General features: G+C 37.9%; 1 protein-coding gene across 1 annotated transcript in view; it reads left to right on the forward strand.

Moving 5' to 3' along the window:
* Window positions 1-1,348: 1,348 nt before the first annotated feature.
* igfn1.1 (immunoglobulin like and fibronectin type III domain containing 1, tandem duplicate 1) overlaps window positions 1,349-16,701 on the forward strand; it is a 30,995-nt gene continuing 15,642 nt past the window's right edge. The window contains exons 1-14 of the mRNA XM_076269178.1: window positions 1,349-1,400; window positions 4,405-4,524; window positions 5,725-5,864; window positions 6,045-6,144; window positions 6,276-6,317; window positions 6,545-6,590; window positions 7,090-7,267; window positions 7,432-7,545; window positions 7,682-7,850; window positions 8,070-8,342; window positions 8,454-8,941; window positions 9,023-9,095; window positions 11,776-11,958; window positions 15,735-15,929. Of these exons, the coding sequence (XP_076125293.1) occupies window positions 1,349-1,400; window positions 4,405-4,524; window positions 5,725-5,864; window positions 6,045-6,144; window positions 6,276-6,317; window positions 6,545-6,590; window positions 7,090-7,267; window positions 7,432-7,545; window positions 7,682-7,850; window positions 8,070-8,342; window positions 8,454-8,941; window positions 9,023-9,095; window positions 11,776-11,958; window positions 15,735-15,929 (2,173 nt within the window). The remainder of the gene's footprint in view (window positions 1,401-4,404; window positions 4,525-5,724; window positions 5,865-6,044; window positions 6,145-6,275; window positions 6,318-6,544; window positions 6,591-7,089; window positions 7,268-7,431; window positions 7,546-7,681; window positions 7,851-8,069; window positions 8,343-8,453; window positions 8,942-9,022; window positions 9,096-11,775; window positions 11,959-15,734; window positions 15,930-16,701) is intronic.

Genomic DNA, 16,701 nt, shown 5'->3' on the forward strand with positions numbered 1-16,701 from the left:
AATGTCATGAATACTTTAAAGGAACCCGGCAACATTTTGGGAAATTAACTTTCCCGCCTGCCCTAGAATATCATAAGATGATACATACCCTTCTAGTCTCTGTGCGTACAGTAACTCAGTCAGCACCCACTGTTAGCCTTGCTTAGCCTGGTTCATTGATGTGGTTGGAATCAACTAGCCTATAGATCCCAAAAGTGACAAAATAACACCATTTCGGTACCCAGTTTGTCAAAAACTATCAAATGGGTCATAAAAAAAGATATGTATAAATCAATATCAGCATCATACTGTATAGGCCAACATGATTTTGAAAATATCAGCATATCGAGTATCCATGATGCATTATCCATTTATGGCAGGAATCCATTATCATGCATCCATAGTGTGATATTGTTTTTCTCCCTCACAATCCAAGCTTTTTGGTGGTTATGACATGTATTACTATTCTATCAAGGCCTGAGCTCCCATTTATTGTACTTGGATATAGAATTTCAATTAAATTACTTTTATTTTTTGTCTGTTTATAGTCAGGCGAATTATTCTACAAATAATTCAGAAAATCTAAATATCAAAAATGATACCGATTCTTGTGCCTGTTTCACTTCGACACCTCATCTTCTTCACCTCATCACCTCATTGACAACCACATCGTTTTGTCTTCAACTGCAACTTCAACAATGATAACAGTTTAAACTTGGTAAATCTCATTCACTCAGCTGTACAAATGATTGCATCCTCACTGGGGAGTTCTACATTTACATGCAATTGAAAGTTGCCAGTTGGAGGAGCTGTGGTACAAGCAGCATCCCCTACCCTACTACATATGGGCTCAGTGCCCACAAGTGACGTGTCAAGCCTGACGAAGCCTAAGTCTGAGGAAGGGCCGTAAGGGCTTGAAACATCACTTCAAATAAAACTTTAATGGGAGCTCTCTGGTGTGCGGATCTTCACTTTTCCTTGAACTTCAGTGCCCACAAGGACACAGGCTCGAGTCTGACCTGAGGTCATTTCTAAATCAAACAATCCATAGCTCTCCCATTCATTTCCTGTACACTCTCCACTGTCATAAATGCTCTCAATAGAGGGCTCGAAGAGGTTGAAAAAAAATCTTGAAAAGGGGGAAGTAGCAAGTCATTATATTGAGATCTCTATTGTACCTAGGCTCTGAGTGATGTCTATTTTTCTTGTTGCAAGACATAATGTTTTTAGACACACTAGTAATGATATTTTTGAATAGGATGGGTAGTGATTGTCTGGCAATGCCTTCTCATTCACAGTTATGCTTTGCTGTTTATATTCTCTCTATACAGACCCCTCTGTTGCTGTAAAGCTCTAAGCTAAAGCCAAGATGAAGTTGCCAAAGTCGAAAGTGACGGATAACTCTGCCGAGGGGCAGAAAGGTAAGAAAAAAACAGGAGATCAAACAATAAAATAAAACAAATCTATATCACCAGGTAAACAGCAATGCATGGAGGAAATAAATAATTAGCTATTTTCCTGATGTTAGATGAACCAATCATCTCTATCAAACATCTCTCCTGTTATTCCCAAGAGAATTTCTAATTGCATTTGCTACCTTGAAAAGATTATGGACGGTCTACGGTACTCATCAAGGACTCCCGAATGACAGTAGGACACATTCTGACCAGCAAAGCAAACCATTGGATCGTGCCACATCATAATCCATGTGAAAGTGTTGTGATGGAGTTAAATAATACACCATCACATACAACACTGAGACTGAGAAGTGATCCTCTTGATACAACACAAACCAGCATCAACATTTGAAGAATTCAGTGGAGTGAGCTATGTTCAATTCACAGTCAAAGTAAACTGTACGCATTTGTGACAACTGACGGTTTCCAGGCTTTATTATTATTATTATTATTATTATTATTATTATTTCCCCCCCATTTTTACAGTTAAACATTTGTAAGTTCAAGTTCACCTTTCATTTTTTTGGCATGTGACATTTTATTTATTTAATTGACTGGGTGATAAATCCATCCCATGTTCATGTACATGCCTATTAATTCGGTGGTAGGCCTGACCAATTATACAGGTACAAAGTAGGCAAATTCATCAGCAAATAGGCTATAAACCTAAGCCATAATTAAATAGGCAAAAATGCTGTAGGAGCATTTGCCATACTTAATCTTACCTGCAATTATTATTTTTGTATTTTTTTCCACTCTCACCTCACGCCCGTTTACTGCTCTGCATTCCTCCTAATCCGCACCACAGATTTAACTATTTCTGAGAAGCACCAGTTATTTGCATTTATCTTTGCATCGCTTAAGTATCACAAAAACAGCTCATATTATGGTATGATATTTCCACTGATATTGGAACAATGAAAATATGTGGAGAAAGAACATGAATCTAATTAGCATGTCAAATAAGCATGTTCTCTTTGGAAGAAACAAGGTTTGCACCCATGCTTTTCATCTAGCTTGTTTTGCTTTGAATGCAGTTGGGACTTTAAGAAACATGCTTTTTGAGAGATGAGCAATAAGAAAACAAAGATCAACCAAGGATGAGCATGAAAATGGTGGAATTTCTGTAGGGAATGGGAAGTATCTCACATCACAGAAAATTCCTCCATGTCAAATACAATCAAAATGTGAACAATGAAAATATGGATTGTTCCATTGTCCGTGGAAGTCCCAAGGGAACAAAATGCTGCACAGTTCTGAAAATGCTGTGAATATACACATCTGAGGAAGGAATGTATTGATGATCGGGGAAAAAAAGAACTAGAAGCTGATGATTCATCAGATCCATGCAAGGTCTCCAATACTCACAGTTCTAACAGTTACAAACTAACCATCAACTACACACAGAGAAGAGGATGAGAAGAAATCAGAGGTGGACACTCATCTACAATTCATGCCATTGTGTACTTATATATCTCAAAAAGATGTTATATGTACTTCATGCTAATTTCCAGCAACTTTATATCCTGCTTTTATAATGATGTCCTGAGGGATTATTTGTCTCTGCCACCATTTAGAGTCTTCTACAACGGAAAGCTCATTTCTTACATATTTTGTTGATCCTCTCCATTTGTCTTTGTCTGTTTGTCGACAATCTCTGTCAATGTTCCCAAGTCACACGTTTGACAATCTCTTGTCCTGTTTCCTTCCACCATCGTATTGTCCATTTATGTTAAAACACCTACAGTAGAAGGTGCAGGTGCTGAAGGAGAGTCCACCAAGAAGAAAGGTATGCCTCAAAGGATCACAGTCTAAACATTTAAACAATTCTTCAATACAAATGTTCAGACTGTTTTCTTTGACTGCACATATTCACTGAATATGCATATGACTATGACATATGTGACTATATGCTTGCTAACTTCTGTGTGGATGTCCCATGACTCATCAAATCTCCATTAATGTTTTAAACAGATTCATGTCTAGCTGCTAACACAGCTATTAAAACACACCAATGTACACAGATAATTATAAGGTCACTGCAGTTATTACATGGCTTGGAGGAAAACTTGATTGTGATTGGCAAACTGAAGGGAAAAGAGGTCTGATATTTTACAGACTACACTGTGTATCAGACCTTTATAATGCCCAAATCAAAGTAAAGGCTATCTAAACAGTCCCACTAGGATCTTGAGAGGGTTTGTTGCTATTATTGCGGCCAAAAGTGACTGAACTTGCTCTTTGAATTACTGGGGTTATTATTTTTGGGGAATTACTGACTGATTTTTGTATTTAAATTACATATAATTTCTTGCATTTCTTTTGTGGTAATTATCAAGGTAATACAAGAGAAATACAAACCTGGGAAATCCTTCAATTTGACTGGATTTGCTAAAGACACAGGTAGCAAAAATAATTCAAACTTAATTCAAAGATTAAGATAATTTCTATGGAAAGCAGCCATGTAATAACAAAGTGAACATTCTTACTGGGACTCTCACTAACAAAACTGTCCTTATTTTCTCAACACCCCTACAATCTCACAAGGGGCACAAAGGTTGAACTTTATCAAAACCTTTTACAAAACATAGCTACACTATTCTACTTTAGTGTAGCTATGTTTTGTAATAAACTACAATACACATTTTTTTAATAGGTGACAAGGACATTTCACTTTGTTCACCAGTATTCCTCAGCCTAATTTTCTGTGCGCTATGCATTTTAATACATAAATAAAAATGTCTTATAATTTATGTCCATAAAAGAGGAGTAGCATGAGCACATATCCACTGTCCAGATGCTTGAGAGTAGTTGATCTAATGTTTCATTACAATATTTTAAAAGCCTTATTAATTAAAACAACATGTTGCTCCACATTACTTTAACAGGGTTACTGCTTGATTACACTGTTCTAAAATCTGTTTTTCCAATGCATATGTCTGACTAATCGCATTGCCTTTCTGTTTAGGCATCAAATTTAGGTCTAAGGTGCCTGGGGTCATGATCACACAATATATTGAAACGCTCCCGGAAGGAAAAACAACTCCAGACTTCACTCGCAAACCAATTGCATTGACAATTCAAGAGGGTAAGGCTATGCTAAATTAATTATTGCTTATTAATGACAAATATTTGCTCTTGCAAAAACATATTAGAAAACTTCACAAGCACAACAGGAGTTTCTGCCCTAAGCACCATTTCTATAACTTCCAAAAGTGATGCTCAAATTGCAATGCAAAGTTAGTGCACTGGAAGCAATATAAAGTTAGTGCACTGGAAGCAATGCAAAGTTAATGCACTCTAATGTGTGGTGGACACCACATGTTTTACATGTTTTAAAGATTTTACTGTACATTGACTACAAGCCTGACTTTGGGCAACAAGGCATTTCTAAAAAAAGCTAGCAGTATAAAAATCTGAGCTCCATGCCAGACTGCACCCATATTCATCAGACCACCATGGTAACAGGTGGGATGGCCAGAATGAAACTCTGTGACCTTGGTCACATGTCAGTCAGTGACTCAGGTTTATGTTGTGGGAAATATTAGGAGCACGGGGGAAGAGTCATGGCATGGGCGAGAGTGACTAAATTTAGGTGTCTATAATACTGGAAATTATTTACTGGATTTGCTGCTTCTTCTCTGGATGCTTGTCCACGGCACGGGACAAGCATCAAGGACGCAATGTGGCAAGAAAGAAACCAAATAGCTCCTATTGCATATCACTTTCCTAGCCTCAGCCCAAATGAGATGTGCAATACAAGTGGTGATGATACAGGTTACACAGATAGCATATCAAAATGTTGTGCTAAAATATAGCATTGTTCTTATTTGGATATTAAAGAAAACAATGTGGGTCAAGAAAGCGTTCCTTCAGGGTATAATAAATCCCTATTAGTATCTAAAACATTTTTATAATAACATATGTAAATTCAGAAGCTCAGAGAATATAAGCAACAAAATATACTGTAGGCATAGCATTCACCAGCACTGCAATAGCAGCTGTATCTTTCTTGTTATAGATTCAACGAACTTTCAGAAGGATGTTTGCCTTAATCTCTGAAATGAGCTATGTTCGAGAGCATCATTCTAGACCCCACCCTACCAATAACTCTCACTACATTAACACCTAATTGCTATCATAAAGTTGACAGCATTTAACTCCTATTTAACTGGAAGCTAAATGGTCCATAATGAAAGCTTGGGAATTCTTTACACCATTATTTTTTAATGTGGAATCACTTGTGTAATATGAATAGCTGAGCTAATCATGATGTTTCAAAACGCAGGGAAGCTTGCCATATTTAAAGCCATTGTGAATGGAGAGCCAAAGCCTGAGGTCACATGGAGAAGAGCCAATGGGGAAATGAGCGACCCGGCAAAGTTCCAAAGCAAATATGACGAAAATACAAATGAACACACCTTAGAGGTAAACATCAATGGATGAATATGTAGACACGTAGCAGTCTCATATGGCACACACACACACACACACACACACACACACTCACACACACACACACACACACACACACTCACACAAATAATCACATTTGTTGCTTATCAATTAATTGTGCACTACTGATTAACATTGTCAGTCATCCTTCAGATACCTGGTGTAAGTTCGGATGAAGCTGACACCTACAAGTGCTATGCCAGAAATGAATTTGGAAAGGCTGTGTGCACTGTCATGCTGAATATTATTGAAGGTATAATAACACAACATTACAAATTCTTCAATAATATAATTCAACTGAATTTAATGGGATTCTAATTTAATCAACACCACCATAATATCTGTGTATTTTTGTTTGTTTCATGGACATCACTGTATAAAAAGTTGGTTTCAAAAAGAAGAAGGAGATGGCAAAGTCTAAAGAAGGTATGTAAAATACACGAAGTAAACAAAATATCCATTGTTTAGCTTCATAACTGTCATAATCTTTCCTCTCTTAATGTACTTCATGTGTATATCACATTGTACTTTTCTGCTTTTTTGCACTTCTGGTTAGATGCAAACTGAATTTAGTTGTCTCTGTACTTTTACTCTGCACAATGACAATAAAGTTGAATCTAATCTAAAAAAATCTAATCTCTTCAATCTTTAAGGACCTAAACAAGATCCCACAGAGTTCAGAAAGATGTTGAGGAAAGGGTGAGTCACTGACTGATTTATCGGACATTATAAGGGCATGGAGTGGTACATTGTTGGAGAGGAGAATGCAGAAGCTAATCTGTTCATACCAATTTTCCAATTTCCCCCCTTCTACGTATACTTTGCTTAACTTTGAAATTTAAATGCACAAATATACTCATGGAAACAGTCGCCAGAACACTGGCTAAAAAATCAGGGACACCAAAGTAATGGCAGCATTTAAATCATAGCCTGTATATTGAGACATGGGCTAAACATGGTTAAAACTGAGTTTGACCAAAAAACAAATAAACTATAGCCCTTTGTGGAACTATTTGTTATCTTCCAACTTCAAGATGACATCAAAGATGCTCCAACTATAGCAAGTTTCAAATCCAGATTAAAACCAAGCTGTTACCTAATGATTTCTGCTAACTGATCAAATGCTGTTCTTCCTCGCATTGAATTGGCTCTGGGCATGAAATGTGCTATATAAATAAACTTGCCTTGCCTTGTCTAGTAAAAAGCAGACTGAAAAAAAGGAAGGAGAGATTGATGAGGATGTCTGGGACATATTGATGAGCGCTGAAAAGAAGGACTATGAACGTATATGTTTTGAGCATGGCATTACGGACTTCCGTGGAATGCTGAAGAAGCTGCAGGAGATGAAGAGAGTACGAGAAGAGGAGCAAGCTCAGGTATACTTTGAGACGAAACAAAAAATAGCAAAAAAGTTCATGTATCCTTGTCACTCGTTAAGAAATTATTATATTCCAAATGCAAAATTGTTCTTGTGGACAACGGCAACAACCAATGAGTTTAAGGTTCTGATCAAATCGAATTTCTGTGTTTGACTTTGCAGTTCATTCAACATCTAAGTAATCTCAAGCAGATTAAAGTCAAATCAGAGGATACTGCTGAATTTGAACTTGATATGGACCTGAAGGACCCCAACAGTCAGGTTTTCATCTACAAGGTTAGTGGGGGCTTTCTTGTCAGAAATATTGTGTTACATACTACCGTTTCAGTAAAACTGTTTAATTTCCTTTAAGAAGACGACCTTAATGGGTTTTTGATGTCACTGAGTTTTGCATTTGTTTCATGACCACTAGGATGGAGTTATGGTTGCTTTCAGTAAAGACATGGAAGCGGATATGAAGCATTGTCTGAAACAAGTTGGAAAGAAATTTGTTTTCACTGTCAAAAACCTGAGACCAGAGGATGCTGGACTTTACCAACTGGACGTTGAGGGTGTTAACATCTTCTCTACTGATTTCAAGCGTAAGTATTGTACAACAACAATTTGGGTGGTTACTGCATGATATCAGAATGACAAAATAGCATGTGTCAATAACAAATGCTGTACTGTAACGTGGAACCAAAAAAACAAAATAATAAATAATTTTTGAAGAAATAATCATCTGATTGCAGTGAAACGTAATGATGTTTTACCACATCACACCTGATTACTGAAAATCTACACTCCTTTCCCAACATCAGTTCCTCCTGTCGAGTTTGTTGTCAAAATCCAGGAAGTGAAGGCAGAGGAGAGGCAAGATGCTCAATTTGAATGTGTCCTCAGCCTGCCAATGCCTGAGATTACATGGACTCTGAAGAACAATCCTATAGAGAACAGCGAGAAGTATGAGATAATTGTGTCTGAAGACAAGCTTATCCATAAGCTTCTCATCAAAGATTGTATGCCCGTTGATGGTGGAATCTATGCGGCTATAGCAGGCCTCAAATCTTGCAGTGCTTGGCTGATAGTTGAGGGTAAGAACCCTGTAAAAATATTTATTTCACATCAAAACAAGCAATGCATTTTCCTTATCCAATTACATTTTGTACTAATTTCTCATTAATCTTTCAAAATTGGCAATTTAGCTGACAAATCATCGAAGGGTAAGAAAAAGGAGAGAAAAGCGGGTGTGGCTGGTGGAGGCCAAGACCTGGCCAAGATTGCAGCCGAGCAGGCGGAGAAAATGAAAAAAGATATGGAGGCAGCCATGGAGGCAGCAAAGAAAGCCAAAGCAGACAGGGAAGCAGCTGACGCTGCAGCCCTGGAGGGTGCAGATGCTGCATCAAAGCAGAGAGCAGAGGAAAGGGCAGCAGCGGCTGAAAAGGCGGCAAAGGAGGCGGCTGAGAAAGCAGCCAGAGAAGCGGCTGAGAAAGCAGCCAGAGAAGCAGCTGAGAAGGCTGCGAGGGAGGCCGAGGAGGCAGCCAAGAGAGCAGCAGCATTAAATGATGCCGACGCTGCCGCCAAGGCGGCTGCAGAGGCAGCCCTGGCTGCGGCCAACAGGCCAGGGGCCACCAAAGAAGAGATAGAGGCGGCAGAAGCTGCTGCAAGGGCGGCCGCAGAGGCTGCTGCAAAGGCGAAGGCTGATTCTGATGCAGCAGCAGCAGCGGCGGCGGCGGCGGCGGCAGCAGCAGCAGCAGCATCGGCAGAAGGGGCAGAAGAAGGGGCAGAGGGAGCAGAAAAAAGGAAACGCGTCCGAGATGGACCACTTGTTCCAGATACCATCATAGGTAGGGTGTGCTCAGTAAAAGTTTTTTTTGAATGTCTTACAGAATCTTTTTTATATCTCTTCCTTAAATCTCTGACTGACAATGAGTGGCTGTTGGACCAGATACTGGAAGAACAGTATAAGGTCATTCCTTTTCAAATCAGATAAGGTTGTTGCTGCACCATCTCAGATTTTGTTCAAACCTTGTCTATATCAGGAATGAGTCCCAAAACCAAGGCCTATGAAATATTTCTGTTCAAATCATATGTCTTCATATTATTTTCAGCCCTTGAAATTACTTCAGTTTTACAGCCTGAAAATCACATTGTCTGGTAAGCAATGTTTGGGCATTAATATAATGAAAAATATTATTCATAGGCAGCCCAAACTTAAGTAAGGTAGAAGACAAACATGCTCTAAGCATGACTAAACCATTAAAAGTTTGTACGGCATTCTCATTGATTTTCTACAAGGCCCTAGATTTCGGTATCAATCATTATTTTTTTTTTTTACATACATAGGCCAACTATATTTTATTAATGTTGTACCAATATTTAAGCTCTCCACATATAATGGGGCTTGAAGATTTCAAGGATTTTCGGTCATTTTCATAGGATTAAAGTGGTATGTGGGGCAGTTAGTAGGCACTTGAAAATCTTTGTTAAAGTAGCTCAGTGTATGGGAATTTATTGTACAAAGTGCCAATGTTGTACCATTGATAAATATATTCAGTCAAAATCATTGTTTTGCCTCAGGGCCAAGAATGAAATTTATGTATTAATGAAACATGGTACATCATTGTCACTTACTATAAACCGAGCTCTTACTATATTGGCAATTACTATAAACCAAGCTATTCCCACCTTGGTTTTTGTGTTCCTAGCTACCCCACATACCATTTAGACCTATAACATTACAAAAAAATGCAATCACACCTTGTTTTATCCTTAACATCTTCTGTGCATTTGTTGCAGACACCTCAAATATTGGCTTAACATTACCGGTAATAAAGTATTGTATTTGTAGACAAAATAATGATTGGTGCCATGTGGATACAAAAAATGAGTTTACAAGACCTTCAGTATCACCAATATCACTTTTTCCATATCTTGGGCCTTATATAAAACTAATGGTCATGCAGTACAAACTTTTAGCGGTCCAATCATACCGAGAACATGTCTGTCTTCCACCCTACAAGTTTGGGCAGGATAAGGATAATACTTTTTAAGATATTAATGCCCAAACATGGCCTCCAAGATAAGGCATTTCTGAGTGTGAAATCACAGGTGAAAAAAATGTATGCAAACATTGCAATTTAACAAAAAATATTTCACAGGTCTTAGTTTTGGGACCTAAATATTTGGTAGACAAACTTTGAGCAAAATCTGAGATGGTGCAACCATTCTCTGGATTTTGGTCTGATGGTGAAAATGTCTCATCTGGTGGGTTATAGGATCAAAATCCAACCAAGCCAATATTAGTTGTGTTCAAATAGACAGATGACAGATACTATCATTTGTATACACAAACCTGGAGCAGTGGGCAGCCACTGCTGAGGTGCCCACTAGCAGTTCAGGGTTAGGTGCCTTGCTTAAGGGCACCTCAGCCGTGTATGTGAACATGAGGGAGTGATGCTCAACCCCTTCCACAAAGTCTGATTCCCGAACCAGTAGGACATGGCTGGCCACCTGGAGTCAGACATCCAGGTTAGAATTTTATTTTAACGATTTTAAGATTTTCACAATGGAAAAAAAATACTTTGTGAACCACTGCACTAATTTATTTATTCTAACATGAAGATTTAGGCTACATCCAAAGCAACACATTAGGCCACAATGTTAGTGATGAAAGAATTGCATAAGCTATGGTATAGGGTATAGTTTTTACATATCACTAAATCAACATTCAGTGTATGTTACCAGCAGCCAGTTCAACAGCGGGTGTCTTAGTCGGATGGATTTGCCAGCAGTTTACCCAGATTATCTTAATAACATCTGGACCAACAGCCACTGTGTTCCAAGTACGCAAATATAGTTGACTTGGGCCCATTTACCTACAGTATCTGCTAAAACATACTAAATTATTAGAGGCTTTTAACTGCACAAAATGCACATTAGCATTGTGTTTACAACAACTGATATTGATTATCCTAAAAAAAAAATATTTATCACAATAATTACTACAGCAAACCAAGGTGGTGTTTGCTGTGCTATGGCAATATGTGAATTTCTTAGAAAATATATAAAACAAAACTTTTTAAAATGACGATTTTACATGTAATTTAACATACTTTTTTATATTAAGACTGCATATGATTTTACACTTTTTAATGTGCATTGATTTTACGGGAGAAACTGTTTTGCTGCCCATCATGTCTGTCAGTCTATGTGCAATGTTACCTGCATAAGTAAGTGTTATCCTGTATTGCACCACAGTTTTGTTTTTCTATTTGTGGTTATTATTGCTATTGTAATGCTGAGTCCATTCCAGGATGCTTACTTGATGATTATAAAACATAAATGCAACTCATCATGGTGAATTAAATAGGACACAAAACACATCAATAAAATGACACATCAATAACTTGGTTATGGTTTAACCAAAACAGTCACACTTCACATTATTCAAACACTACTAGAAACAATACATGCACAGCATTGTTTAACACATAATATCTGTTTTACATTCATAATCAACAATAGGACAGTCACAAAGCGACATGGCAAATAGTCAAAATGGTGCAGGAGGCAAAGCCAAGGGTCGCTCTCGCACCAAGCAAGGCCCACTGGTCCCAGACACGGTTGTGGGTAAGACAGTCTGCATGTGCAGACCGAGGATGCATGTAGAAATTCAAAGCCAGGTGGTAACATTTTTAATGCGACTATGTGTGATAACCTAGAATTGTGTTGTGTAAATCTTGTTATGTGTTAATGTAGTATCACACTTAATTAATATAGATATAACAATATATAGTTATTAATTAACAGAGGCAAACTAATAATCTGAATTAAATTTAGAAGTTCATCAGACAGGGTTCCCACTCTACGTGAAATTCCATGAACCGATTTTTCTGAAACTGAATTTCAATTACCTACTATATAGTGAAGGGTGCAATATACCGACCAAAGATTTCAGAACAGTTGCGTAGCGTTCAAGAATCTTTTACTTTTTTAGGGTGGGAGATAAATAAATGGACATTGAATAAACAAAGTTATGCGAACCACAAATACCACATCTGTTAAGGCTAATAACCAGATATACACCAATTCTGAGTGGAAATATATGTATTAATGTATTTTGACAAGTACATTTTAAACTGCTATTAAAATTCCCTTTTGCCCCCAAAATGATAAAATTCTCTGACTTTCCATGGCCCGGTTTCCCGATAACGATGGACGACGACGCTTATGAGGGTTTTCTACGATTCATCTCAAGATTGTTCGTTTATTTTTTTCCGAACATGCTCGTAGCATGATCTTAAGGGGAGCTGTCTGAGTTAATAGTTCTGAAATATCCTCTTATTTGGGGACGTCACGTCACAGCTACTTAAACTTTGCATCTAGCCTAGGCTACATTAGGCTAATTCACTTCAATACGAAAATAGAAAAACTTTGGCATCTACATGTAAATATCCCCAGCAGGCTATATACCACACAAAGACATAACATTAATTATTTAAGATTAGATTGTTTCACCGGTTTCATATTTGTTTCATGATGTATGGACATACTGTAGGCTTAGGCTATTTGTTCTTTGCTACTTGTGAGTGCCCCACTGTCACTGAAGATGACGTTTGAAGATGAGAAAGAGGTCGAGTATAGCGAGGAAATGTGTACGCTTACATGTTACTTACTCTGCTTGTACTTTATAGGCCTTATTAAAAGATAGCCTACAATTAGACAAAGAGAATTAGAGATTACAATTACAGAATTGCAAACTATTCTGGCAATGTCTCATTTCATAACTTAATTGCATTTTTGTCCATTTTAATCACATTATTATGAACATGAAATGAATGCTAATTTGCACACAAAAATCTGATTCATTACAAGTAAATGCACGTAAGTAATCCAACGTAAATTGGATAATTACATTCTTAGTTGTAATTTCCCTGTATGTCCTGTGGGTGACCTTAGTGAAAGGTATCTGTTAAGACGCTCTTAGCCTCTGGATCACTTGTAGATCTACGAGTGTTTTCACAACATTCTTAAGCAATGATGGTTTCGGAAACAGTCCACAAATCTTAAAACATTCGTAAGAGGGACTTTACAACCTTCTTAGGCTTATGATGCTTTCGGGGAAACTGGGCCTATGTCTGGAATAGACACAATTCCATGATATTCCAGAATTTTCATGACGTGGGAACCCTGTTAGATACTGGTGTTTTTTTTTTTTTTTTTAGTTTACAACACAGTTAAAGTACAAATAATAAGACATACACTATCGGTCAAAAGTGTGGGGTCACTTAGAAATTTCTATTCCACTCCAATATAGACAGAATACCAGCTAAGATCAGTTGCATTGTTTTTTAATCAGGGCAACAGTTTTCAGATGTTCTTACATAATTGCAAAAGGGTTCTCAACTGTTGTAGAAAGAAATGGCTAATCTTTAACACAATATCTACATTGCCCATTATCAGCAACCATTGATCCAATGTTCCAAAGGCACATTCTGTTTACTAATCTGATATAATTTTAAAAGGCTAACTGAGAAAACATTGGAGAACCCAAGTTTTCACCACAATATATTCAAGCTGGTAGTGTTTCTCATGCCAGTCACATAATTCTCAACTCAATTCAACCTCACTAACATAAATACAGATATCACTTTGCCCGAGTTAATATTATAGACTTTGGGTACCTAATATAATACCGAATAATTTAGACTATAACTATGTAGATACAGCTGACTGCATTTCCTTTGGAAAGAAATAATATCATCAAAGTAGTTGTAAACTACTTTGCGTTTGCCTGCCATACAGTATGTAGAATTATATTTATAACCACTCACTAATTCTACAATTGAATGTGTCATACATCAGCTTGCTTATCAGATTGCTTTTTGTCAGCAATTTCTCCTGTGTGTGCATCTGTGTGTTCATACTTGTTCACATAAGGTTTTTTAAAGTGACTGTCAATCAATTTCTAAATGGCTGGATTTTAATTTTCTATCCTGTCCACTTTTCCTTGACCTCAATGGAAAACATCATGAGGTCAAGGAAAGACATGAAGAAGAATGCATAAAGACGAATTCATAAAGACAACCGCGATGTTAAGAGAATACAACTTTACAGACACTAGGTTACCTAATATGGGAAGGCTAGTGTTATTGACAAGTGTAAGATTGATCGTTTTCTGTTATCAGGTGCAAGGAATTGTGGGACATCATTATCTCTTCTCCTTTTGTAAAGGTTACTTCAATGTACCCTATGCTAAAGGAGTTTCCAAAAGAAGCATAGACTGTGGTAGTCATCCGGAAGCTTGTAGTTTTTAGCGTTAGCATTTTAATGACAAAATCTCCATGGGAAAATTAATGGAGTTTTTGGTAATAGAGTTCAAATAAGGTCTGAGCGAAGCAAAGGCCGTCGAAAACCTTGTCGTTCAGTTTGACGAGTTAAAATGTATTTATTATTCGGTATTTTGCCACAAACTGTAGTAGTATTGCTTCGTAATTAAGATTTTGCTAAAAATGCTACAGCAAAAATGGACTACAGCGCGCTGCTTGCCTGGTGTAACCAGCAGGACAGTTGAGAGGTATCCATGGTTACAGATGACTCTTCACTCACTCCCCTCGACTTCTCACATAACTTTACATTACAGTCATAGTAGATTACACATTCAACCGATTGGGCCTGCCAAACCCTTCTGTAATCGACATGTTCACTTTATTTAACAGTGTGATTATTATGAAAAGTTATTATCCTTGCTCACTAAAGCTAACTGTGGTTAGCTACTGCTTGCCTTGTGATGCACAGCCAGGAGACTGCGCAGAGACAGTTTGTAGTTTAATGTTTTTCGCTGGTACTGTAGCAGAGGCAAAGCAACAGTCATATTTTAGCGATATAGCAGATCTAAATTCCTCACAGAGACAACATACAGACTAATTTTCTTAAAAGGATATGAACGCGGGGATTCGCGAGCAGTTAATTAACTATTGGGGGGCATTATTTTTGTATGATTCCCAAAACCCCATTCATTTGCGCATAGGGATTTTTTCTTACAAACCAGAACATGCAAAAATGCTAATCGAACACATACAAAATTACGGTAGTGTCTACCACACTCTATTGAAGTACCTTTTATAAGCCTTTATCACTGAATGTTTCCCGGTCATTCCACTCCATTAGTAACCTGCCCAAGCAAATAATAATAATAATAATAATAATAATAATAATAATAAATCCAAATGCAGCCATTATCTTGACAATTGCTTTGAGAAGCCAAGTTATCTGTCATTGTTGCTCTGTTACTGTCACAATTATTGCAATTTGTTGTTACGGAATCCATTGTTGCAGCTATTTTTGCTACTGCTGTTACTGTTGTCTTTGTTCTTGTGTCCACCCCTAAATGTCATTCATGTTCTATGTCGCTTTCTGAAACAACTCCTCGTGATACCACGTTTGTGGTAACAACGGATGTGGTGCTCACCTAAATACTGAAGGTGGGAACCCTGGGCATCATGGGAACCCTGGGAATCATGGGAACCCTGGCAACCCTGGGAATCATGGCAACCCTGATGGCGAATCGGCTGTTGCAGGTGCAGGGTCAGTAGCAGGCAGCGATGCAGCCGGTGATGAAGCCGGCAGGCGCTCTGGCCGTGTCAAGCAAGGCCCGCTGCTAGAGGAGACCGTCATTGGTAAGGGACGGCCAAGGGTTCGACCGACGGTTGCATGGAGCAAAATCAAAGTCATTTGGAACTAAATGACTTTGCGACTGGTTTGGAATTCTATAAGATTAGAAAAGCTGTGACCTTTCAAAATGGTAGTAGATTTAAACCATTCTTTACTATTACCTGGCTTGTTTCATTACAAAGAATGCAGTGCAAATAATGACAATTTAAGGAGACACGAACACCTTCAAATATCCTAGGGTAGTGAGTAGGACACAAGAGATTATTTTCCAACACTGCCCTATTTCCACCCCCTTGTGCCTTGTCAACCAGGATGATAAATTGAGGTAGAATGTGTATAACTGTTTATTTGTTTCTATCATTTTTTAGCCAAGGGGGCGGAACTAGGGAGTGCTGGTTTATAGTATAGGGCTTATTCGCAAACACCGCCGCGGCCATATTGTTGATATAACATTCCAGTTCTACAGTAATAGGCTATTCTATGTGAGAATCGCCTGTAGTGTGTAGATTTGAGCTGAGCAGAGCGACCTAACGGCTTTATCTCGTCAATATCAAGAGTAGATAAACTTAAATTTTTGTGGACCCATATCTAATACACTCAATAGCATTAAGTAAAGATCCGTCATTATTGTCAGTTGTAACTTACCCCGATATTTATAACTGTCTTGTTCATACATCGGCACACGTCGCAGCTGAAGACAAGGCGTTCAAGTCGCTTGAGTCAAGGTCGGCGAACTTATATTTGTTCCACCAACGACATCGTCTAACATTGCCATGA

This window comes from Alosa pseudoharengus, unplaced genomic scaffold (genome assembly GCF_046254945.1).
Source record: "Alosa pseudoharengus isolate Yale_2024_CS ecotype anadromous, Long Island Sound unplaced genomic scaffold, YU_APseudo_1.1 YU_APseudo_1.1_scf_5, whole genome shotgun sequence".
Lineage (NCBI taxonomy): Eukaryota > Metazoa > Chordata > Actinopteri > Clupeiformes > Clupeidae > Alosa > Alosa pseudoharengus.